Source organism: Eucalyptus grandis, chromosome 4 (assembly GCF_016545825.1).
Source record: "Eucalyptus grandis isolate ANBG69807.140 chromosome 4, ASM1654582v1, whole genome shotgun sequence".
In the NCBI taxonomy this organism is placed as follows: Eukaryota; Viridiplantae; Streptophyta; class Magnoliopsida; order Myrtales; family Myrtaceae; genus Eucalyptus; species Eucalyptus grandis.
The window spans coordinates 34,796,909-34,820,997 of record NC_052615.1 but is presented as its reverse complement, the minus strand read 5'-3'; the positions used below and the strand labels follow the sequence as shown (position 1 = coordinate 34,820,997).

The following is a 24,089-nucleotide window of genomic DNA, read 5'->3' as shown; positions in this document are numbered from 1 at the left end:
CAAGTTGATGTCACGCCTAACTATAATAGTTCAAGAGCCATGTACCTTTTCCATCATGGAGTATTATTGCGCATGATTTAGTAGGTGACCGAATTGAAATCTTAATAAGTCCTGATTAAACGAGGGCATTTCCGTCATATGCAACGACGGCCGAAACCTACCTGCTGAACCAAAAAATATTCAAATCCGCCATCCTATGAATTGGAAAAATTCCAGCTGTGCGTGCTGGCATGGGCGTCCATATAAAAACCAGGCCGAACGCTTCGATAGAAAGCAAAGGCCGCGGACGGAGGAGAGAGAGAGAGAAAAAGTCTCAAAGACAAAAGCCATGGATCGTCATCCTCCTCCTCATTCCCGTCGCTTCTCTCTCTACCAACCACCTTCCTATTTTTCTCTCTCCCTCCTCTCCATCTTCATCTTCTTCTGCTTCCTTTCCACGTCCGATGCCGCCTTCGACGTCACCCCCATCTCCTTCGACGAGGGCTACCGGCCTCTCTTCGGCGACGGCAACGTCGTCCGCTCCCCCGCCGGCGACGGCGTCCGCATCCTCCTGGACCGCTTCACCGGTGCGTGTCTCTCCGCCTGTTTGCCTCTCTGTGTCTCTGTGGAGTCACGGAGCGCACATGCGACATGCTCATCGACATGCGGGGTTAAAATATCTTCATGATCATGCGATGATCTCGTTGACTTCGCCTACAATAGTGATAATCAAACTCATCGTCCTCCTCCTCGTTTTCTCATTGGTTTTTTTTTCGTTTTCTTTTTTTAATGTTTTCAGGATCCGGGTTCATTTCTTCCGATATGTATCAACATGGGTTCTTCAGCGCGAAGATCAAGTTGCCGTCCGACTACACCGCCGGCGTTGTCGTCGCTTTCTATGTGAGTTCCGTTCGATTCTTTCGTCTTCGGATCATCTATTTTTCCGGGGACGAATCCGGGATTTCAGGGGGGACCGGAGGAACGAAAATTCAGAAACGCGTCGTTCCGAATCGCACGTAATCAACGGGAGCGTGTCACCGAAAACGGAAATGGAAACTCCTCTTCGCCGAATCATCTCCGCCATTAATGAGGCACTAATAAACAAAATTAATCGGGCTCAATTACCTTCGCGGGTTCTCCTAATCTACGCCTTCCTTATTAGACCGTGCGCGCGTTTACGCGTTGATTGATTGCGTGTGCGCGTGCGTGTGTGCAGACGTCGAACGGCGACGTGTTCGAGAAGACGCACGACGAGCTGGACATAGAGTTCCTGGGCAACATAAGGGGCAAGCCATGGAGGTTTCAGACCAACGTCTACGGGAACGGGAGCACGAGCCGCGGGAGGGAAGAGCGGTACACGCTCTGGTTCGATCCCACCAAGGAATACCATCGCTACAGCATCCTCTGGACCGCCAACAAGATCATGTGAGTCTCTCTCCACCTACGCTCCCTTTTAAAAGAAACGTAGAAATTTTTTTCTCTTGACGGCTCGAATCGGGCCAGCGGCGAAGCTGTTCCAACGTCTGAGGTTCTGTCAGAAAATGGGAAAGCTCTATACTTTCTAGGACCACCGTGTTCAAGTTTTCGTGGCAGTGAAAAGATCGAATTTTTTACCATTAAGGAGAGATGGGCCACAGGTACTAATTAATATCGTAGCTTAGGCTTACTTTAGAGAACGTCCCGCACGTAGTTTTCCGATAAATTCCTTTGACAGGAATTGCCGCCCAACTTTTCTGCACTCTGCCTAAATTATTCCCACAATTAGATATTCCCTAGCTGGCAAACAAGCTACACGTTTGGAGAATTTTCATGCTTGTGTGTATATGCACAATCCTAGCTTTCATGCCAAAGATAACACATGATATCTTCCCTAATCTTGTAATTATCTCTCGTTATTAATAAACAATTCGGTGTAACTTTTCTCCTTTTGACAGATTTTATGTGGATGAAGTGCCCATTAGAGAGATAGTGAAAAGTGAGGCAATGGGTGGTGACTTCCCATCGAAGCCCATGTCCCTCTACGCCACCATTTGGGACGCCTCCGACTGGGCGACCTCCGGTGGCCGATACAAAGTCAATTACAAGTACGCACCATTTGTGGCTGAGTTCAAGGACCTCGTCCTCGAGGGCTGCATGGCCGACCCAATCCGGCAACTCCCGGCCTCGGGCTGCCATGCGAAGGATGCCCAGCTTGAGGCCAGGGACTTCGCCACCATCACGTCGTCCCAGCGCCGCGCCATGCGCCGGTTCCGCGAGCGGTACATGTACTACTCCTACTGCTACGACACTCTGCGGTACCCTGTCCCACCGCCAGAGTGCATGATCATCCCATCGGAGAAGGCACGGTTCAAGGACACTGGGAGGCTCAAGTTTGGCGGCAGCCACAAGCGCCGGTCAAGGCGGAGGGAGCGGATCCCAGCTGCGTCAGTCTCGGATAATCAGGCCTCTATGTGATGGGTCATACAATAATCATATATGTAAATTGGCTTCACTCTCTTATAGAAATTTGTGGAATAATTGAGGGGATGATATAGTTTGGTCCGTGAATATATTCTTTTCATTCTTTGTGTGGATATGTGTACGGTTGCCTCGATTAAATAATCTCCAAAGATAGATTTCGATTTGCCTCTAGTTGGAGGGAATATATTCTAATTGAGCGATGTTAGTCCCAATATGGCTGTTCTCCAGCTAAATTAATTGGGATCCTTACCAAACATTCATGCATTTTGCACCTTCTTTGTAAGGTTACATGTTCTTGTAAGTTGCAATCCAATCACATACCCCTGAGTTTCTTACGTGAGACCCATAAGATCCAATTTATATTTTCCTTGTAATTTTCGATCCTAAGGATTCGGCTATTCATGGTGTCTGCAGGGAGAGACGCAATAGATCCCATTGGCTATTTTGGTTCAGTGTTTTTTGCTCTATATTGCAACATGAAAGCGTGAAATGGAAATGGCTGCTGACATAAATGCTGGAAACCTTTCCAAAAGATAGACTTAAGGTTCGAACTCAAAACAAGAATAACTACACCAAGTAACGAGCATGTACCATCGTCAACGTAGGGACATCAAAAGTAATCCAAGATGACTTGAACTACTACCACAGCTGAAAGGGTCCTCCAATTTGATTGTTACCTGCTGGAGGTTTGATAGACACCCAAAGGAGAGAAATGGTGATGGCTATGAGGCCTGACCAAACGTACACGATCGTTGGCGTCCTCCCTCTCTTCCCCATGAGCCCTTTGGCGAAAGGATAGAGATGAACGAGGACCCAGAAGCTGAAGAACACACCTCCCATCAGTCGGCTCCACTGAGGTATGATGCTGTATATCGTCCGACAGACTGCCACTGCGATCGCGATCAAGTTGGTCAGCATGATTGTGATCGGAAGTATCATCAGTGATGTCCATTTGAATAAGTAGAGCTCCGCGAACTCGTCGTCGTTCTCATCACCGGCTGATTTTGATGTCAGGGTGAAGGAGATCTCGATCCCAGCAATCACCTTCAGCAATCCTTGTATCACGGCAGCAAGATGAGCACTCGTCCCTCCGATCAACCAGAATTGCTCGTTTCTCCACCATTCTTCCAATTCGATCCCAGACCATTTAATCTCGAGCATTGCCAGGATGCAAAGGGTAACAGTGATTGCCAGGAGATATGTCAGAAAAGTAACATCAAGGGACTGAACTATGAACTGACCAGAGAAGAGGGATAATGCTGGAAGAAAGCAATAGACAACTAGGAAAATGGAAGTGAAAGGGTAGAGTCCAACGTTCATATAAGCAATCCTTTGCAAAAACTTCATCCTTCTGCTGGCTAGAAGTGCATTATTACGGGAAAAGAATATTTCCACAGAACCAGTGGCCCATCGAAGAACCTGGTGGAGCCGATCAGTGAGATTAATAGGCGCAGTCCCACGGAAAGCATCCCTCTTGGTGACACAATAAATAGATCTCCATCCTCGGTTGTGCATTCTATATCCTGTGACCACATCTTCTGTGACAGACCCGTATATCCAGCCAATTCGTTGGCCCCATTCAGTTTTATCTTCATACCAGCATGAGATGACACTTATTGCCTCAGCAACAGTCGGTGCATCGAGAAGCTGCCGAGGAATAGTAAGAGCACCGGGTGGCCGCCCATTTTTGACAGATGGGTCATCAGCGAGCGGCCGACCTTGAAATTCAGCTATGTGAATAGATTCGACAAAGAGGACTGAATTTCCAAACTTATTAGGGAGAAGATTCACTTCTTCCTGGCTAGAATCTCCCATACCAAGAAAGCGATTTTCGACAAGGGAAACTTCAGGGGTAGAAGCAACAGTGGCAGCTGATCGATGTCGCTTGAAGATCTGGCTAAAACAGCCCCCATGTTCTTTGACTCGAGGTGGGTCAAAGCCATATAAAGCAGTCCGACGAAAGAGGCATCCAGTTCCAACATAAACCGGACCTTGTAAACCATCAAGAGCACGCATGTTGACATCAAAAAAGACGGTGTTGTGATTGGCATATCGATCAGATGGGTCTATTCCTTCAAACCTCTGTGGGAACTGAACATAACAGATGCGATCTCCGCCTCGGTCCATCATGAAACACATGCCTTCTCTCATTGCTTGGGAATTGTATATGTAATGGTCGCAGTCTAGGTTTAGAATGAAGGGGCCATTAGACATAATGGCTGAGGCTCGAACAAGTGCATTCATAGCCCCGGCTTTCTTGTTGTGATCATAACCAGGACGCTTTTCACGAGATATATAGACCAGCATGGGAAGACGAATGTCAACTTCAGCTAGATCAATAGGTGATGTTGATTCTGTACCTCTCAATGGTTCGTCACTTGGAGGTTTCAGCATTACCTGCAATTCATACGGTTAAGATTGTGAACAAATCAATCTGAAGCACGCGGAACCTTTTATTAGCCAAGTCATACCTGTATGACGCTTGCATGATCACCCCGTGAGTGTTCAGCTGCAGGACCAGTCCAGGTGCCTGGCCAGTGAGTTCCATCAGCCATCCAAGTAGCTTTAGGAATCTTCAAACTCTCCACTCCTTCACCGGATTCATTTTTGTTCTGCAGCTTCGCAGCTTTTATCTCCTCGCAAGCATTGTAAGCATCAGAACGTCGTCGTATCGAATTGGAAAGGCCATTGATCCGAACCTTAAATTCATCATACTCACGCTTAACCCGCCTACGATCCCTAACAAAATCCTGTCGGACCTTGTCTTTGTAGGGATCTCTCTTTAGACTGAAGTAAGATTCTGGATTCCTGGGTTCAATTCGATGCTTACGGCAAAATGGGACCCACAGATTGGCAAAGCTTGCAGCTTCTGCCATTGCCTCGAAGGTTAAGAGTGCGCCTCCATCATCGGACACATAACATGCGAGCTTCTCAACAGGATAGTCAGCTGCCAATATAGACAGAATGGTGTTTGCAGTGACAAGAGGTGGTTCCTTCTCCGGATCAGCGGTGGACACGAAGATATCGATACCCGGGAGGTCACATTTTCCAGTAGGGTTGGTAGGAGAATGAGTTTCAAACTTCATCTTCAGAGCACCAAGGTCAGTAGTGCGATTAATAGGACAGAGTTTCGGAAGTTGGTCGAGTAGCCATGAGAATCCAAACCATATCTCGCAAACCACAGACATCGCCCACAACCACATTGCATCTTCATTAGGATGCTTAATCCGCCACATCAAAAGTAGTGCCAGAGCAATAATTCGGAGGAAAATCAAGAGCCTGAAGGAAGAAATTTCACGATAGGCCGATGAGAATGCTTGCCAACTCGGCAGCAAAAAGAAGGCCTTAAAGCATAGCTTAAGGTCTTCTAAACTTTGAAGAAAATATGATCCCATTTGAGCGATATGGCATGTCAACCATGGTAAAATTCAATCAGAAATGTACTACTAATCCAAATTTAGGCAACTAACAACTTCAGAAGCAGCAACATGCTGGACTAAGAATCACATTACCAGAAAGATAACCTTTTTACAGAAAGATAACGGCGATAGTACTAAATACAAATAAGGTCATTATGCAAACTATTCACCAATTACAGTAACTGCTACAACGTACTTTGACAAAGTGTCAGATCACAAATGCTTTCATTTCCCTCTGTTAACATGACCATATATTTTGGAACATCACCCATTGAAAAATTTCAGCTAAAGAAGCAAACTTGAGCAGAACAGAGGCACAAGAGAATGTACCTGTAGGGACTAAGGATTTTTGGGGAGACATTGACCTTGCGAGTAAGGGGCCTCCACTTTTTGTCATGGAGCACTTGAGGGTTACCGAATCCATCGTCATCTCCATCGACGTCCTCTTTAGGCCACATCGCGTTCCCATATCCGTAGCTCCCCTTGGTTTCGAAGAGCCAGTTCCTATGGTCGAAGTCGTCCATTTCCGACCTCTTCAGTGACATCCTCGATTTGATCATGGACATCCTCCGCTCCCTCTTCGACATCCCGCCAGAAGATACCCGCCGCCCATCATTCATCTCAGGCTCGGCCATGTCCAGCCCCTTGTAAGGCTCCTTGCACCCCAAGCAAATCACATCTCCCCCTCTCACCGCGTCCCTGAAACAGTCCCTGCATATCTTGAAGTCACAGTCGCAGGGGACGATGTCTTCTCCTCGCTCGTCCCTCATGATCTTCGCATCACACCCGGGAATTTCGCACATCGACCCATTCATGCCTGCCATCTGAGGGTGGTTCGACACAGAGTCGGTCATCTTCTCCTTCAGAAAGGAGCGGGTGGCGCGGTTGTACCCTCCTGTGAAGAGCGAGTTCGACGCGTACAGGTCCTCGACTTTCTCGGCATTCGAAGTCTCAATCGACATGTACATCGGTTGGTACTCCGGCGTGGGGGGTATGTGGACCGTGTAGCTAGCGAACTCGGCGCTGCTGACCACGCTGTCAGTATCGTCCCTGGAGTTATTCACTTGTCGGATCCCGGGCGTGCTCATTCTTCTCATGTGAACTCCGGTATCCATCTTGGTCCCACTACAAGAGCCTGGAATTGCACCAGGAAATGTTAAAAGAGCCCCTGGCACTCCTGAACAGAGTCTTATAATGATTTAGAAAGTGACCTCTTGCGAGCAGAGCATCTTATGCAGAGAACAACATCATTGAATTACCAGAAATAAACTACAAACCTCAGCACTAATCAGTTCAAAGTGACAATTTTGCATCGAGTTGTGTGGCTTCCAATTCGAACTACTAAATTCCTAAGATATTCTTCCACAGCTCGTCATGATACCACGTCGAACGACAGACAAACGAAACAGTCAGCTTTTCTCGAGTTTTCCCGAGTTTGACAATTTTTTCAGTTCAATGACAACATGCTCGTCTTGAATTGAACCATTCCGAGCTTCTCTTTTTTCTCATCATCTCGCTGAATTACAGGAAGGGAAGCATTCTTCCACAGCTCGACGCGATATCGCGTCGAACAACGACCAACAAAGCAGTCGCTTTTCACTCGAGATCCCAATCAACAAGAGTATGCTAAAACAGTAAGAACTACGGAGCGGCGCCCCGAGTTGCGACAATATTACAAGCATCAGCACTAATCAGTACAGAGTGACAACATCGCATCGTGTCGTGGCTTCGAATTCAAACCATTCCTAATAAAGCTTCTCTTTTTTCTCATCATCTCGCTGAATTACGAGAAGGGAAGATATTCTTCCACAGCTCGTCGAGATATCGCGTCGAAAACGACCAACAAAGCGGTCGTTTTTCACTCGAGATCACCATCAACAAGAGTATTGCTAAAAACAGTAAGAACTACGGAGGGGCACGCCGTCAACGACGAGACGCACACCCACCAAGCAGTAAGCACGAGAACCTCGGCCCACACCCAAATGGAAAAGGAGAAACGAGCTCGCGAAAAGCTTACCCTCAGCTCAGAGCAACACCCGCTGAAGTGAAAGCAGCAGCAGCTGAAAACTCGGAGGGCTAACGACCCGGACCGAGCGCTACCCCTGGCTCGAGCTGAACAACATCGCGTGGAAGAAGAAGAAGAAGAAGAAGAAACAAGAAAGCGAAGCTCTGCAGCGAGCGGAGAGAGAAATGGGGTCGTTTTAACAACGACCAAGAAAAGAGAAGGGGGGACAATGTCGAACGTTGGTGGATGAAGGAGCTCTTTTGAATTTCGAAATTTGAAGGGAGGGAGGAGAGACGATAAAGAAAGAGACACTACTGTCGGCTTCTTCTTTTATTCAAATTTCTCGCGTGGAAATTAATGTTCCGGTCTTTTGATTGCGACTTTCGGCTTTTAATAAATTCAGCCTTTTGACTTTTCGTGCTCCTCTTTTGTCTCGTCTTGGCTTTCTCTCTGTTCGTCTTGAGAAAAAAGAAAAGGACCGTTGCGTTGACGACAATCGATCCGTTTGCTTTGGATTCTGGAGGACGCGGAGCACGCTTTCTCCGGATTTGAGAGGATTTGAGATGCGCTGATCTTTAGTTCCATTAATTAATCACATGCATGGTGATTCGAAAGTGCATCATCTTGTCTTCCCACCATTGCCACTTTAAGTTAAGTATGAATTATCGACATGAAAAGAAAACCTAGAGACACATATCGGAAATGGGATCACTGAGTCATGGTCCATTGTTTTGAGGTAAGTAGGAGTAATCAGTTTCAAAATAAATAATTTGCACCCGGAAATTGGAGATCCCCAACTGGGCATTGACCCCAATGTGAGAGTTTTTTAGTTCCATTTATTTATCTAGTAGAACAATTGCTCATTGAGAATTGATTCTGATATCAAAAACCAACAATTGATCCGATGGACTTACCCAATAACCGGAACAAGTGGAAATGTCCATTCGGCATAAATGTCTTGGTTATAGTCAATTGAACTGCATCACGGTTCATATTTTCCCTGTTTGTTATGTAAACTAAAGTTCGACTTATTCAAAATACTAAAAATCTGAAGGTCGTTTCAGAAAAATCTTCGTTCCTTTTTGTTGTCCGAGTGATCTCCTCCATTCTTTCCGAGCTTATGGAGTTAAACATGAATCACAATCCCTGTGGATAAGTAAATCCAATCCCTAAATGAGGAGTCATTGCAGTCAAACTCTGCTGATCTGGTCAACTAAATTCACTTTAGTTCATTTTTATCAACTTGGCCCCAACAAAAGGCCCTCATCTAACTCACAGTATCAGAGTAAAGGTTCACAAAGTATATCAGATACATCAACACAGAATGTCGACTTCTATTTAAAGAAGACAAGAAAAAGCGTCCAAAATCCATGACTATTGAAGTTTCTTGTATGCACCTATTGGAAAATCTTGTCTTGACGTTCCTTTCGGAACCAATACCTACCGCGAACCCACCTAACACATTTCCTCAGCATCCAGTCCGAGTGACCCCATCCTCTGACATGGACTAACTCGCAACTACGACTGGCACGGGGACTTCCTGTGAAATTCTCGACTAGTCTATATACATCACCCTGAATCCTAGTTCTGAGTTACTCTTCTTCTTTCTAAGACGGACCAGAAGCTCATTTTTCCCAGATTACAAGCTTTGACACGGAAAACATCTGCTCAAAAAGGAACAAGAAGATCGATTTCACTTCTCTCACCACTTTCCTCTAGAGGAAACAAGCGTGAACACCCCAAATCTCTCCGATGAAAAGAAGCGGAATCAAACCACTTCCTGCAATTACATATTCAACTCACCGAATCCGAAAACTGGCGCTCGTGAAAATGTACCTAGTAACGCCTTACCTAAATCAGAGCTGTGGAGACCGTGAAGGCCATATATAGATTGATGGTCTGGCGGGCAAAGCAACTGCAGTAAGGTAAATTTCGTTCCGCTGAGAGAGAGATGGAGAATGACATTGAGATTCTGTGGAGTCAAAGCATAAGCTGTTAAGCCCAACCCCACTTACAACAATATTGTCCGTTTTGAGCCAAAACCCACATGATTTTGGTCCTTTGAGCTTCCCCCAAGAAAAGGCCTCCTTTGGGGTACAAGGGCCTCCATGCTCATATTGTTTGCTTTGCGTCCTACTGCCTCAGAGCAACACTCGCCCTCACGACTTTGTCGCTCTAGCACGGCAAGGCACCTCAAGTGGGCCTCATTGCAAGTTAGGATAAGTGGCATTACATATAAGGCATTTCACCTCACCCTACACATGCAATGTGAGATTCGGTTAATTCTTGGCCCCACGCCATCTTAAAGTCGGAGCTGCACCTTGTCCGAGCCCTCTCTAGCCTCGAAAATCACTCATGCTCTCGTAAGACCGAGTCATTACAACTAAGAAGAGTTCTCCTCCTTCTTCTTCAAGAGAGTAAAATGCAAAAGCATGAGAGTCGTTTTAAAGGCCACTTGAAACCTTTTTTTTTGTTCATTTTTGTCCCCCTTTGTTATGGAGATCCAAGAAATGAAAAACTAAAAAGTTAAACTGAAAAAACAAACCGAATCAATAACCATACAGCTCGTAGACTAGCCCGATTTGAAGTCGTGGACCTTTGTTCCTTGGAATAATTTGCAAATGGTATCTAAAGTTTGGCTTAATATATAATGTGATTTTATGAATTTTTGATTTGTTTAATGTGATTTTTTAACTTTAATCTAAAGTTCAATGTCCTCATTGAATTTTCATTTCGTTTAATATAGTCTCTAAGTTTTTTTGTAAATAATCCTAGACCATGTGAAAATGTCCAATATTATTCTTCCATAAAAATTCTAACTTAAATATATATCAAAGTTTCAAGGATCAAATTGAATGACTTAAAAAGGGACATTTCATTAGAAGTCTCAAAACTTATCATGAAAGTTCAATTAAGTCATAAAACTTATAAAAAGTATAGTTAAGTCCTAAAACTTATCAAATTAATTCAATCAAGTCATTCTAATTTGACTAATGAAATATGTTGATGTGACTTATTATTTTTGTACAAATATAATTTAAATTATTTTTTAAATAAATAAATAAGGAGAACGCCGCTACAATCCCACCATTGCCTTGAGGGCCGGCTACCAAGGGGACAATGGGCAGGGGGCCCTGACCTGTCCCGACTATGGTGGGATAATGGCAGCAAGGGCCTACAGCCCTACTTGCCTAACTTTTTTTTTTTTTAATTAGCATATTCATAAAACTTAATTTAAATAAAATTAGTATTAAAAATCATATTGAGATCAAAATGACGTCATTTTAATCTTGTACTTCATGATTTAGCCCCGTCATCACCACATAAGAGAGAAAATATTAAAAAAAAAACATGTCAATAATTTTTGCTAGTCAAATTAGACAAAGTTAATAAAAGGACTCGATTAAACCAATTTAATAAATTTAGTAAATTTTGGATTTGATTGCACTTTCATGATAAGTTTTAAGAATTCTAGTAAACATATCCTTATTTAAAAATTGAGAGATGACATTGCAGATTTAACTAAAGTTTAGGGTCAAATTGAACAAATTGAAAATTCATGAATCGCATTGCACAATAGGCCAAAGTTGAAGGATCAATTGTGTAATTTTCCCTTATTCCTTCCATGTTCACTGCATTGTTAAAGGGCAAGTAACTACTTGTGTTTCTCAAGCTTTTATTTTTCATTGAGTTAAGCTTCCTTATTTCAGTGAACTTAGATTCCGTTTGCTTAAAAAAAAAATAATGATTTAGAAAATATTTTATGAACTACTAAATTATTGTATTGTTCGAAATAATTAATCAGTCAAAAGTATTTTCATTATGAACAATAATTTGTATTTAAATATTTTCATAAACAATAAAAATATTTTGCAATCATTTTCATTTTTATAAACAATAGAAGTGACCAATTTTTGAAAAATTCTTTTCAAATAATTCATTTTCCATAAAATTAATGGAGCCTTAATAACAATATCAATTTCTCACCAAATCAAGATAAAAGCTATAGTTTAATTGAAATTGCGATCTTATTTGTTTTTATCGATAAACTAAGGATGTATTTAGTAACGTTTCTATTCAAAAATGTTTTTTTTTTTTTTATGACACAGGAAACCCTCGTACAACCTTTTGGCGGGATAAACTTGAGGCGGCGGGCGCCACCACAAATCTAGCCGCGGGTGAGTCACGCAATGGGGACACGAGGTTTCGAACCTCTCCCTCCTTAGTGGGGGAGAAAACTCTAACCATCGCAGCCATTGCGAGTGGTGATTCTGTTCAAAAATTGTTCTAGGAACAATTATAAAAACTATTTACATTCCGGAGATCAATTTTGAATGAAGAACATGTTTGGTAATTACACAAAAATTTATTCCTAGAATAGAAAATGAACGAAATACGTTTGGTAAACTTATATAATTTTTTGTTTCTTTTAATTTTTTAATATTTTTCTTTTTCTTTTTTTTTCTTTCTTCATTTTGGGCGATCGTTAGCCTCGGCCATGGTCGACAACAACCGGCCAACGAGGGCCAGTGGCTTCGCCCAGCTAAGGCGAGGCTCGCCAACCCCCAACGAGGCTGAGCTCGAGCTTGCTCAGCCAAGGCAAGGCCGAGCCTCGTTGGCCAGCGTGAGGTCAGCCTCGCCTTGGCTAGGCAAGCTTGACCTCGTCGGGCCACCACTAGGCAACGCCGACTTGGTAGTGGCTCGGCAAGGCCGAGCCTTGTTGATGGCTGGACAAGCTCGGCCTCGTCGAATTTGCACGAGGTCAAGCCTTGTCGAGGGCCAACAACATTTCGGCGAGGTTGCCAGCTAAAGAAAAAAGAAAAAGAAAAAGGAGAAAAAAAAAGAAATGTTTCTTGAAATTGTTATTGGGAGCAAGAAACAAGTTTTTTTTACTTCTTGTTTCTGTTCTCGGAAATAAAAAAATAATTTTTTTGTTCCTGATAACAAAAGTGTAAATAAACGCATTTCTGTTTTTTTTTTATTCCATGAAATAAAAAAACAAAATTTGTGTTCCGGAGAACAGAAACAAAAATTTGCCAAAACACTCCCTAATTCTCTAGGGCATATTCCTAATCTACCGGCTATTAAAAAAAAGGACGAGTGTTTCCACCATTGAATGTGAATGCTTTTTTCCATGGGCCTACAATGTTTCGAGCCCATTGGGTTTGGAGGCACTCATTCCATAGGCCCACTTGGTCGTTCATCGACAATCTCTTGGAGAAAAGCTCGAACATCGTCAACTAACTAACGAGTGGCTGTCTTCAACTAGTGATTGTCTTCTAGTGCACGTGAACAATAACATGGCCTGTCCCCAAGCGGATGTATTTGATAGAACAAAGCGATGTGTGGTCGTTTGCCAGCATCGATTCTTCCTCGTCCTTAGGTGCTTGGTACAGATGGGACAAGGCCCGGACGCATCTCGAAATGCAAATTGAGAAAGTCACGTGCAGTTCTCGTGACTGAAGAATTAATATTGAAAATTAAATTCGAATCCATTTTTTTCAGGAGAATGAAGTGATTCGTACTTTTTGAAAAGACCGAAAATTAATTTTATTTTTTTGATTTGCACTGAAAATGAGGATTGAATATACATTTGGCTCGGATAATTAGATGAGGGTTAGTACTACAAAAAAATAAAATCCAAATCATATCCACTGCAATACAAATTTCTCAAATTTTTTTGTTACCGTAAATAAGTTTAGGATTTTTGGTGATATGAAAAAAATTAAGGATATTTGGATCATAATATATTTAAAATGATTGAGTAACAATTTTTTAATCTACTAAGAAAATAATATTATATTTTAAAAAAATCAAATAATAAATAATTATAAATTATTATGAGATCCACTCTTTCAAGAATTTGTGACTCACGCAATTTTTTTTTTATCACAATAATTCAAAAAATATTATATTAGCAAAATTCTATATAATTAGAGATTTAAAAAAAAAAAAAAATTTTGGTGCTTACGCTACGAAAGTCTTCGAAACCGTGCGTTTTGGGCTGTTATTTACATTCTCGGAACGAAATTTCTATTTTTGTTTACGGGAACAAAAAATGTAAAACGCATTTGGGTGCGTTTGCTTTTTTTTCTTTTTTGTTAAACAAAAAGGGAACGAAATAAAAAAAAAATTCTTGTTTCTTATTTCAAACATATTTGAGGAACAAAAAAGAAACAAAATGGTGTTCTCCTGCGACCCTCTCCTCTTGCAAGTGTCTCCACCGTCGTCTTCTCAGGCGCCTCCCACTCTCCGGCGCCGACACCCGCCTCTCGTCTCGAGACCATCCGACTTCTCCACCGTTGACCTCTCCCAGACCGAAGCCGGCCGCCGCAAGCGTCTCCACCGTGAGCGGGTGATGTAGCTAGGTCGCGGGTTCTTCGGGCGGCGACGGCAGCATTGCGGGTGCGGGGCTCGGCCGTGGGGTCTGAGCGGCGGACGTCTACGAGCGAGCGCGAGGACGACCTGGCCGAGTCGTGGGCGGCGCGGGGTCGGACGATCGAGTGGATCTCAAAGTCGTGGGTCATGGCGCGGTGAGATCGATGCGGCGGTGGCGAACGAAGGCTCGAGACCCGCGGATGCGTCGATCGGGCGTGAGGCGGAGGGCGGTCGCCGTGCGGTGGCGGCGAGGAGGCGTCGAGCGTGGTCGCCGTGCGGTGGAGGGAGACGACGGTGTGGCTCGGGTCACCGTCGGCACGGCGGCGAGGCCGACCTCGCGCTGGCCGGGCGAGCTCGATCTCGCCCAAATCCGGCGAGGTTGAGCTCGCCCAACGATGCGAGCCTCGCCGTGGCCGGGCGAGGGCGGCGGCAGCGGCGCCAATCGGCCAAAAGAAGGAAAAAGGAAAAAGGAAAAAGAAAAAAAAAGAAAAAAAGAAAAAATAAATAAGAAAAATAAGAAAGAAAATAGAAAATAAAAATAAAAATATTAAAAAATTAAAAGAAATAAAAAAATTATACAAACTTACCAAACGTGTTTATGTTCTTTTTATATTTCTAAAACGGATTTTCAAACGCGTTTTTGTTCAAAAATTATTAAAAAAAAGAAACACTTTTTTTTATTTTTGTTAAAACAATTTTTAAACAGAAACATTACCCAACGCACCCTAATTATTGAATAAAAAAATGGGCCGACCGTCGGAGGTTCCGAAAGCCCAACGCCCGAGTGGCTGAACGTTTCCCCTCCTCAATTTTCACGAAAATTGTTTTACGTCCATCGCTCGTCACAAATTCAGCAAAGGACACAAAAAGAATCAGACAGACGGCAAGTCTCCTCCATTTCCAAATCCCGTCTCTCTTCTTCTTCTTCTTCTTCTTCGACATCGTCGTCGTTGGCAGGGGGGTCTCGAGAATCGTGTGGTCCTAGTCCTCCTCCTCGTCGGCCACCAGGTTGCAGAGGAGAAATGGCGTCGTTCTCTTCGTTAGCCGCCATTTCCAGGCCCCCGCCCTCCTCCGTCGCCCGCGCTTCCTTCCCGGCTCGCTCCGTCTCCGTTCCCAGAACCCGGTGAGCTCTCCCCTTTCTCGCGAACTTTCGTTTTTTCGCTCTGGAATTTTCGAATTCGCTCGGGTTATCTTCTGTGCAGTACTCTCGCGCTCTATTCAGTGCGATCAGGTGTACTGATAAGGCATTTTCGGGGTCTTGTTGCATTGACTGTGGCTGTTTTCATGTTTGATGGAGAGAGAGAGAGAGAGAGAGAGCTTGGTCACCTCTGCTCCAAAACGCGAAATTCGAAGGGGTTGAGGCGGGGGGGAACTAATTGAGAGCTGTGTATATCAAAATGGGAGCTTTTTGATTGTTTGAGGTGCTGTTCAAATCAAATTTGTGACGGGGAAGGCAACGGGCGCCTCTTTCAATTTATGGTTTCGATCGAACAAGGAATTCGAGCAAGGATAGTCGGGGGAGGATATCCGAGGGAGTGTTGTGAGCATTCCTAGCAGTAATTCCTACCAGCACTATGAAATGGCGCAGTGTCTTGTCCCGAGTTCGTGACATTTAAGACAAACTTTCTGAGGCGATAAGCTGGGTCGAGCTGGTTTGGCATTATGAAAAGGAGTTTTAATGGCCCTAGCAGTTTTTTCCACTGGGACCGTGGACAGTCATTGTTTCCTTCAGTTGTACAGTAGAATGAATCTTCATATCTACTTTTGCTATGCATTAGTGCGGCCTCCAGAGTCTAGACCGCAGTGTCTACATCTGTTATGCATCATGCCATGCCTTATGTTGGTGTATCATCTTTTTCCATTTCTCAGACATACTTCCTTCAGCTATTTTCCACTGATTGAGACTCGAAGTAATGGTACTTATATGTTGACTATGACTATGGGTTTTGCAGGTTTAGAGTAAACTGCAGCTATGCAGAAGCTGGTGTAAGCGATGACTCAAAATCTGCTACAATAGATGTTGTGGCTGATGTGAAGACTGAACGGGTATGAACTCGTCAGACTTGAACCTACATTTTATAAGTCGTTAGCTTGTGCTCTTGTTGCCTACATATAACAATGGCATTATCATGGTGAATCTTCTATTGGTAGGTTGTAGTTCTAGGAGGCAGCGGATTTGTTGGCTCTGCAATTTGTAAGGCTGCTGTATCCAAGGGGATAGAGGTCGTTAGCTTGAGCAGGTGAGATAACTATTCTATAAAAGTGGGAAAACTATATATGGATCTGCTGATGAGCAGTTCCCAATTCTAATAATCGGCCAATGACAGATTAAGAGTCAATTATCTTGTCAAGACATTTGTTGTCTTAATTTGGTGGAGCTGATTGTTTTCCTATAGAACCTACTTTGAAGTGTATATATTGTGAAAGGGAAAAGTGTCTTGTATTATTCAATAAAATTCAATATATATATCAAAATAAGCCCTAAAGGTCCTAAAGACTGCTTTACCCATTATACTTCTAACACTTCCCCTCAACCTGGAGCATAAATCTTAATCATGCCCCGCTTGTTACAAAGATAATCTATCCTCCCCTTGCGTAGAGGTTTAGTAAAAACATCTGCAAGTTGTTCACCAATTTGAATGTGGTCGAGAAGGATCAATCTACTCTACAACTTCTTTCGAATTAAATGACAATCAACCTTAATGTTATGTTCTCTCATGAAAAATGGGGTTGGAAGCTATATACACTGTAGCTTTATTATCACACCATGGAATCATGGATACTGAGCTTTAAAGCTTAACTCAGTCAATAATTGCTAGATCCATACATGTCATTTGTGCCATTGCTCTATATTCTGATTTAGCACTAGAATAGGCAACAATACTCTATTTCTTACTCTTCCATAAAATTAGATTTCCTCCAATCAAGGTGTAATAGCCAATGGTCGACCTCTGTCATCTAGAGATTCTATCCAATTAGTATCAGAAAATCCTTCAACTCTGCTATGATCGTGATTTTGGTAAACAATTCTTTTATCGAAAGTTTTCTTGAAGTATTTTAATATCCAAACAACTGCATCCCAGTGAGATATACGAGGAAAAGACAAAAATTGGCTTACCACACTAACTAGAAATGCAATATTTGGACAAGTAACTGTGAGATAATTCAGCTTACCTACCCGTCTTCTTTATCTCTTAGGATTATTAAGAAGCCCTTCTTCCTCAGTAGCTAGTTTAACCCCTTGTTCCATGGACAAATCAAGAGACTGTGATCCCAACGTAGTTGTTTCAGTAAGCAAATCTATGACATATTTTCGTTGTGACAAAACAATACCTTTTTGTGATTGTGCAACTTCAATTCCTACAAAATACTTCAACTTTCCTAAGTCTTTAGTTTGAAATTGTTGCTGAAGATAGATCTTTAGTTCAATTGTACCAACCAAGTCATTTCCTGTGATGATAATATCATCAATGTACACAATTAAGAACAATTTGCTTCTTCCTGACTATTTATAAAAGAAAAAGTGATCATTTCAACATCTAGACAATCCAAAAGAAAGCATAGCCTTAGAAAATCTTCCAAATCATTGTTGTTGGGATTGCTTCAAATCATATAAAGATTTTTTTAATTTGCAAACTAGTTTCCAAACTCTTCCTAAGCAACAAACCTTGTAGGTTGCTCCACGTAAACTTCCTCATTAAGAGTATCATGTAAGAAAACATTCTTAACATCAAGCTAAAACAAGGGCCGGTTATATGTGGTAGTAAGACTGATCAAATTCGAACAGAACTAAGTTTGGCAACAAGAGAAAAAGTATCTAATAGTTAATCCCATATACATGAGCATACCCTTTGGCAACAAACCTTACTTTTAAACAAGTAAGAGAACCATTAGGATTGACTTTCATAGCATATACCCGATAGCCAATAGCAATTTTGCCTAGAGGAAGAGGTACCAAATCTCAAGTTTGATTAATTTGAAGAGCCTTTAATTTTTCTTTCATTATTGTCTTCCAGTCAGATTTTTGTAATTGCCTTAGCTACAGACTTAGGGATGGGATATTGTTCAACAATAGGTAAAAGAGTATGAGATAAAGTTTGCAATAAAATATTGAGTACAAACACATGTACCTTTGCAATGAGCAATAAGAAGATCTAGATCAGATGCAGGAGGAGGGAGGAGGGTCAGCTAAGGCCAAATCTGGAGTAGAAAATGACGTAGTAGTGATAAGAGGTAGGGGAGAGCAGTAACTACACACCAAGTAAAAACTTAGAGAGGAGGTGGAACTCGTGGAGATAATGTTGAAATAGTTGGAGCAGTTGATCGAATAGTGATCACGTATTAGTCTTCATCCAATTCAGAGAAAGTAATTGGAATATCATGATAAGGAGTGGATTCATAGAAGGAAGCATCAGCAGTTATAAAGTATTTTCTTAATGATGGAGAATAAGAGTGATATCCCTTTTGAGTACATGAATAACCCATAAACATACACTTGATGGCCCTGGGATCAAGTTTTGATATTCTAGGTTGATGATCGTGAATAAAACAAACACAACCAAAAATTCAAAGTGGTAAGACAAACAATAACTCATTTGGAAACAAAATAGAAAATGGAATGCCACTCACAAATTGAAGAAGGCATGCGATTAACGAGACAACATGCGATTAGAATAGCATCAAACAAAAACATTTTGGGGACCTTCATTTCAAGTAACATAGATCTGGTAATTTCTAATAAATATTTATTTTTCTTTTTAGCAACACCATTATGTTGTGATATATCAGGACAGGATGATTTATGGATTATTTCATGTTGAGTCATAAACTCAGAAAAGGGCGTTATTCCTTAGCATTATCAAAATGCAAAACTTTAACACACACCAAATTAAGTATAAATTTCAGATATAAATGCACGAAATATAAAAAATAATTCCAAATGATTTTTCATTTGATATAATCAAGTGACTTTGCAATGATCATCAATGAAAGTGAAAAAACATTGGAAACCCAAATTGGAAACCATATGACACGGACCCCAAATATTTGAATGAACTAACAAAAAGGGAGACTCTGTTGGTTTTAATGACTTGAGGCAGACAACTAATACGATATAATTTGGCGAGTTGGCATGATTCACATTCTAAATTAGAAAGAGATCGAAAATTAGAATCTAACTTCTGAAGACTATGCTAAAAAGGATGACCAAGACAACAATGAATATGATGTAGATTTGCAACATTGGAGCAAGCAATTAAGGGAACATCTTCAAGCACATACAACCTCCCTTGCCTCATCCTCTACCAATCGTTCTTTTCATAACCATATCTTGAAAAACACAAGAATCACATTGGAATGTCATCAAATACTGAAACTTCTTGGTTAATTTATTGATTGACGTTAAATGAAAACTGTGAAAGATAAAGCATTGAAGACAATGACAATGAAGGAGTTGAATGAACAGTGTCAACCCCCTTAATGTGTGTAGATGATCCTTTGGCTAAGGTAATTGTGGATGAAGATGGAGTAATAGAGGAAAATATACCTTAAAGACTTGACATGTGATCAGAAGCCCCTAAATCAATGATCCAAGGACAAGAAGTAACTGAAAGGCATGCGGTGGCATGACCTATCTGAAACTGGTTATATCAAGCAAATTCCTCCTCAAACATAATAACTACCTTGCCTTCAAAAGACTGTGGAGAAGAGTTAGCACCGGATGTAATCTTCGCAAACTATTGATGCTACCCTGGTCTTCCATGTAGCTTATAACAAAATTTTTGAATATGACTAGATTTGCCACAATAATGATAAGTCCATGTGGCCCTTGAGGTATTAGAAGAAACGTGAGATTATTCATTATTATTCTGTTGACTTTGGCCTCTCCCCATTCTCATACCTCGACCTCCCCCACGTCCATAATATCCTCCACGGTTTCCTCCATCACTCCTACTTCCACTACTAGTTCGAGACTAGGACACTATAAATATACCTTGAGAAGATTCACGAGATACTCGAAGACCAGAGCAAATGTATTTGTGAGTGATGCAATAGTCTCTCCTCCAAGAATTTGTGATCTAATAGCTTCATATTCAAGGCCACGACCTCCTAAAATTCCCATTACAGCTAATTGTTCTCTCTGAAGTTCCATTGGTTGAAATAGGGAGAACATCATTTAACTCCTTATACATTCTCTTAGAATCAACAAAGTATTGCGTAATAGAATATCCCTTCCTTTCAAATTAGTTAAACTCCTGCGATAGTTCATAAATTCGCAACTGGTTATTTTGACCAGAATATAATATGTCTAAATACTCCCACATTTCTCTAATCGTGTCAATATAAGTTACTACATCAGCAACATTACTCTCCATGGAGTTTAACATCTGACCAAGAATACGTGCATCAATATCATTCCAAGTTGCATCATTTGTGGGTTTAGACTCAATTAAGTGTCGATGCTGATTTCTGTTTGTCAAAGTAAGTTTCACAATTTTCTTCCATTGATAGAAATTAGAACTACCTTCAAGCTTCTAATTGATAATCCGATTAGACAAAGAGGAAATCACCTCAGTAACAGAATTATTCTTCCCATGATCACCCTCAACTTTACTTCCCAAAGAATCATCCATTCTCAAATAATAATAAGAAAGTTTCCATGATACTTTCCTTCCAACAATTCAGCCTCAACAATTCAATAGATTAAAAAAAGTCATGAAATCCTAACTTGGCCAAAGCAAAGTGGCTGAGGAAGCTGAGAAGATCTCACATAGCCATGCAAATAGATCCAAAAAGCCAGATAATTCTATTGCATAGCTTTGTGGGGGCCAAGTGAGAAAAGCCAAGGAGATAACAGACCATGGCGCGATGCCACGCAAGAGGGTTGCGCGAGAGAGGTTGCACGCGACCGCGCGAAGGGGGGAGAGAGAGAGAGAGAGAGAGAAAGAGATGCGCGAGAAGAAGACGGATTCAGACACAAGTCACGGCGCCGGTAACCTATTCCGGCGAGTGATCAACAGCGGGAAGTGGTTGCTCGGTCGACTAAGTTTAAGAACCTTGCTCTGATGCCATGTGAAAGAGAAAAGTGTCTTATATTATTTAATAAAGTTCAATATATACATCAAAATAAGCCTAAAGGTCCTAAAACCACTTTATCCTTTATACTTCTAACATATATATATATTTACTTTTGCAGGTCCGGACGACCTACTTACCCAGGTTCTTGGGTTGATCAGGTTACATGGGCTTCAGGCATGTCTTTTGGTCTCCCTTGTTTGAACTTTAATTCAAGTATGAGTTTTAGATGCTTTATCACAGTGAAGGCGAACTTCTATTAGTAACTCATCTCAGAATGCTTGAACAGTTCTTCATTTAAAGTTAGCTTTGTTGAGTGATTATGCCAATTTTTTTTTTCTTATTTGGCCTTCTTGCTTCAAAGGAAATGTATTTCTTTCCCTCCTTTTCCCTTGAAAGAAATCTTGGAGGTTGCAATGAAATTTCTGATAGATCTTAATATATGCTGTAGTTGTTCAGTTAGCAGGTCTTGAAAGTTATACAATTTTGAGCAACACATCAGTCTATCTAGGAAGATATAAATTCTTGTGCATTATTCTTGTCTTACGAATTTCCAGTTATTTGCTTTACAGTAATTCTTCCTTATGCTTCCTTAAAATGTTGTCATTGTTTCGTCTTCTTGGCCAAAAGAAATTATGTTAACTTTTGTCTTCTAGGTGATTCTCAGAATGATATTATGGACATAGGAATACTAAAACTGAATTTTACTGCAAATTATGGTTGAAAGTTCTGAGAATCAGGCTGTGCTCAAGTTCCAAGGCTGCTGCTGGCTTGAGTTGATGCAATGATGCAGAGTTTTCTTGCATTCTGTGCATCCCTATGGCTATTATCTTGGAATAGACTGTGTAGGCTTCTACTAGATGTTGATGATTGGCTCTCTAAGTGGCTATGGAGCTGTTACCTCGTGCGCTTATTATATGGCACTCGTGCACACAAGGAGGAGAATGTCACATGCTCAGTAGCTTACTCTCAATTAATAATTACTTAATGTATCTCCCTGTAGGAGATGTTTTCTACGCCAACTGGGATGAAGTTTTAGTTGGGGCAACTGCTGTGGTTTCGACCCTTGGTGGTTTTGGTAGTGAAGAGCAGATGCAGAGGATCAACGGGGAGGCCAACGTTGTCGCTGTGAATGCTGCAAAGGATTTTGGTGAGAAGTTTTAGACGACGCTACTTAGTTCATCAGTTAATCACGCTAGTCTTGGCTTTAGGAACTGGCTCTAGTTTCCCGAAAGAGATATGATGGATGAGGACCCTTGATGCCCTGCAGCGCATCCTCTGATTTGAAATTTGACATGATATTCTCTCCTTTTAATCCTTACAGGTGTTCCGAAATTTGTCCTCATCTCCGTCCATGACTACAACTTGCCACCTTTTCTTCTTTCTTCTGGATACTTCACTGGAAAGAGAAAAGCCGAATCAGAAGTCCTCTCCAAGTATCCAAACGCAGGTAATCTGAGACGTGTCTTCTACAGGGATATTTGTCACACGGATGGACATAGTATTACTAACTAAATTGTCCTTGACAAAATCAACTATGTGTTTTGATTATGGCCTAGTAAACGTTACCCATACAAGTCTGGTGAACAGTATCCTTGGAATTACCGTTGAAATAAGAGAAGTAAAAAGCAAAGAAGAGCCCCTAAGGAATTCATATATGTAGGCATTGCCCTAATCTTGGGCTACAGCTTCTTTTTACAATGATGCATTTCCCTAACTAAAACTCAATTATGGAGAATCTTACAGCAACTTTTCATTAAATCTGTGGGGAAGCTAATGATGAACAGCCCTTTATTAAGTTTAAAGAAGAGTGGTCAGGATGAATTATTAATTTGATCATGGCTATCAGCTGCAACAGACTGATGTGAATATTTCCTTTGCTTCAGGTGTTGTCTTGAGACCGGGTTTCATATATGGAAAAAGGAGGATAGACGGCATAGAGATTCCTCTTGACTTTATTGGCGAACCATTGGAGAGAATTTTGCAGGCTGTGGAAAACTTTACCAAACCTCTAAGCTCTCTCCCAGCATCAGATATTTTTTTGGCTCCACCAGTTAGTGTCGATGACGTAGCGCTAGCGGTAATCAATGCTGTAAGTGATGACGATGTCTTCGGAATCTTCACAATTGAACAAATTAAGGAAGCTGCAGCAAAAGTTAAAGTGTGAAGTCTCATGGAGTACAGGGGCAGGTCCCATAGACAAAGCATCGCCTAAAGCGGAGGCCATACTGTGGTGGGTTCGGTATACTGGTTTCCAATAAATTTACAATGCAGGCACAGGTTTTCTCTGACCTCTTTTTTCTATGCGGGTTAGTGGGGTAAAGGTTTAAACACATGGTTCTTTTAAATATTATCAGTGTATGAAGCTCTTGACCCCGGCGCAATGCATGGTAAAAGTTTGTATCTGATAGTCATGAACCCGATAACCTGCTTTTTTGTGCATTAGATATCCACTGTTAGCAGGAGGACGTGTTACTGTTAGTGAGCATTCGAGAGATCTGGTATATTTGGCAACCCAAGTCATCAATACAAGATAGCAAGCTGTTTTAAACATCTTTTGGTCAAGATTTCCCTCGCGAAGATGTGCTTGTCTCTCAATAATGAGAAACTTCCGGTTCAATTGATTCCAGTTCGGAGCCCTGTCGAACCAAATATCGCTGTTATTGGACAAGAAGAGCGTTAGCTTCAAGTTTAAGCAGAGTTGATGCACCCATCCCTTCTCGAAACGATAAAAGCCCTATGCATCTTTCTCTTTCCAGATTCCATCATCAGAT

At 41.8% G+C, this 24,089-nt stretch overlaps 3 protein-coding genes across 5 annotated transcripts; 2 read left to right on the top strand and 1 right to left on the bottom strand.

Annotated features, from left to right (window-relative positions):
- The first annotated feature begins 265 nt into the window (after positions 1-265).
- Positions 266-2,651, top strand: LOC104442050 (probable xyloglucan endotransglucosylase/hydrolase protein 30). Its single transcript, XM_010055342.2, has 4 exons — positions 266-566; positions 779-879; positions 1,196-1,404; positions 1,914-2,651. The coding sequence occupies exons 1-4, from the start codon at positions 329-331 to the stop codon at positions 2,431-2,433; spliced, it is 1,068 nt and encodes a 355-aa protein (XP_010053644.2). The 5' UTR covers positions 266-328; the 3' UTR covers positions 2,434-2,651.
- Positions 2,652-2,924: 273 nt separating this feature from the next.
- Positions 2,925-8,093, bottom strand: LOC104442048 (cellulose synthase-like protein D3). Of its 2 annotated transcripts, none has more exons than XM_010055341.3 (4): positions 7,876-8,093; positions 6,189-7,035; positions 4,911-5,718; positions 2,925-4,836 (listed from the first exon to the last, which is right to left on the bottom strand). In XM_010055341.3, the coding sequence occupies exons 2-4, from the start codon at positions 6,971-6,973 to the stop codon at positions 3,079-3,081; spliced, it is 3,351 nt and encodes a 1,116-aa protein (XP_010053643.2). In that variant the 5' UTR covers positions 6,974-7,035; positions 7,876-8,093; the 3' UTR covers positions 2,925-3,078. The 2 variants fall into 2 exon arrangements, with proteins under 2 accessions (XP_010053643.2, XP_010053642.2); XM_010055340.3 differs by having other exon boundaries at positions 6,189-6,993; positions 7,876-8,092.
- A 6,986-nt stretch (positions 8,094-15,079) lies between these two features.
- Positions 15,080-23,762, top strand: LOC104442047 (uncharacterized protein At1g32220, chloroplastic). 2 transcript variants are annotated; one of them, XM_010055339.3, is made up of 7 exons: positions 15,080-15,364; positions 16,200-16,287; positions 16,393-16,481; positions 21,437-21,492; positions 22,319-22,465; positions 22,640-22,765; positions 23,202-23,762. In XM_010055339.3, exons 1-7 carry the CDS (start codon positions 15,264-15,266, stop codon positions 23,480-23,482), a joined length of 888 nt encoding a protein of 295 aa, XP_010053641.2. In that variant the 5' UTR covers positions 15,080-15,263; the 3' UTR covers positions 23,483-23,762. The 2 variants fall into 2 exon arrangements, with proteins under 2 accessions (XP_010053641.2, XP_010053640.2); XM_010055338.3 differs by having other exon boundaries at positions 16,194-16,287.
- Positions 23,763-24,089: the final 327 nt, after the last annotated feature.

Coding starts and splice junctions, on each gene's coding strand:
- LOC104442047 (XM_010055338.3), top strand. CDS start 15,264: ATGGCGTCGTTCTCTTCGTTAGCCGCCATTTCCAGGCCCCCGCCCTCC. Junction 16,288..16,392: donor CTGATGTGAAGACTGAACGG/GTATGAACTCGT, acceptor TTCTATTGGTAG/GTTGTAGTTCTAGGAGGCAG. Junction 21,493..22,318: donor TCAGGTTACATGGGCTTCAG/GCATGTCTTTTG, acceptor ATCTCCCTGTAG/GAGATGTTTTCTACGCCAAC.
- LOC104442048 (XM_010055341.3), bottom strand. CDS start 6,973: ATGGATACCGGAGTTCACATGAGAAGAATGAGCACGCCCGGGATCCGA. Junction 5,719..6,188: donor AAAATCCTTAGTCCCTACAG/GTACATTCTCTT, acceptor TTCTTCCTTCAG/GCTCTTGATTTTCCTCCGAA. Junction 4,837..4,910: donor ATCATGCAAGCGTCATACAG/GTATGACTTGGC, acceptor TATGAATTGCAG/GTAATGCTGAAACCTCCAAG.
- LOC104442050 (XM_010055342.2), top strand. CDS start 329: ATGGATCGTCATCCTCCTCCTCATTCCCGTCGCTTCTCTCTCTACCAA. Junction 880..1,195: donor GCGTTGTCGTCGCTTTCTAT/GTGAGTTCCGTT, acceptor GCGTGTGTGCAG/ACGTCGAACGGCGACGTGTT. Junction 1,405..1,913: donor TGGACCGCCAACAAGATCAT/GTGAGTCTCTCT, acceptor TCCTTTTGACAG/ATTTTATGTGGATGAAGTGC.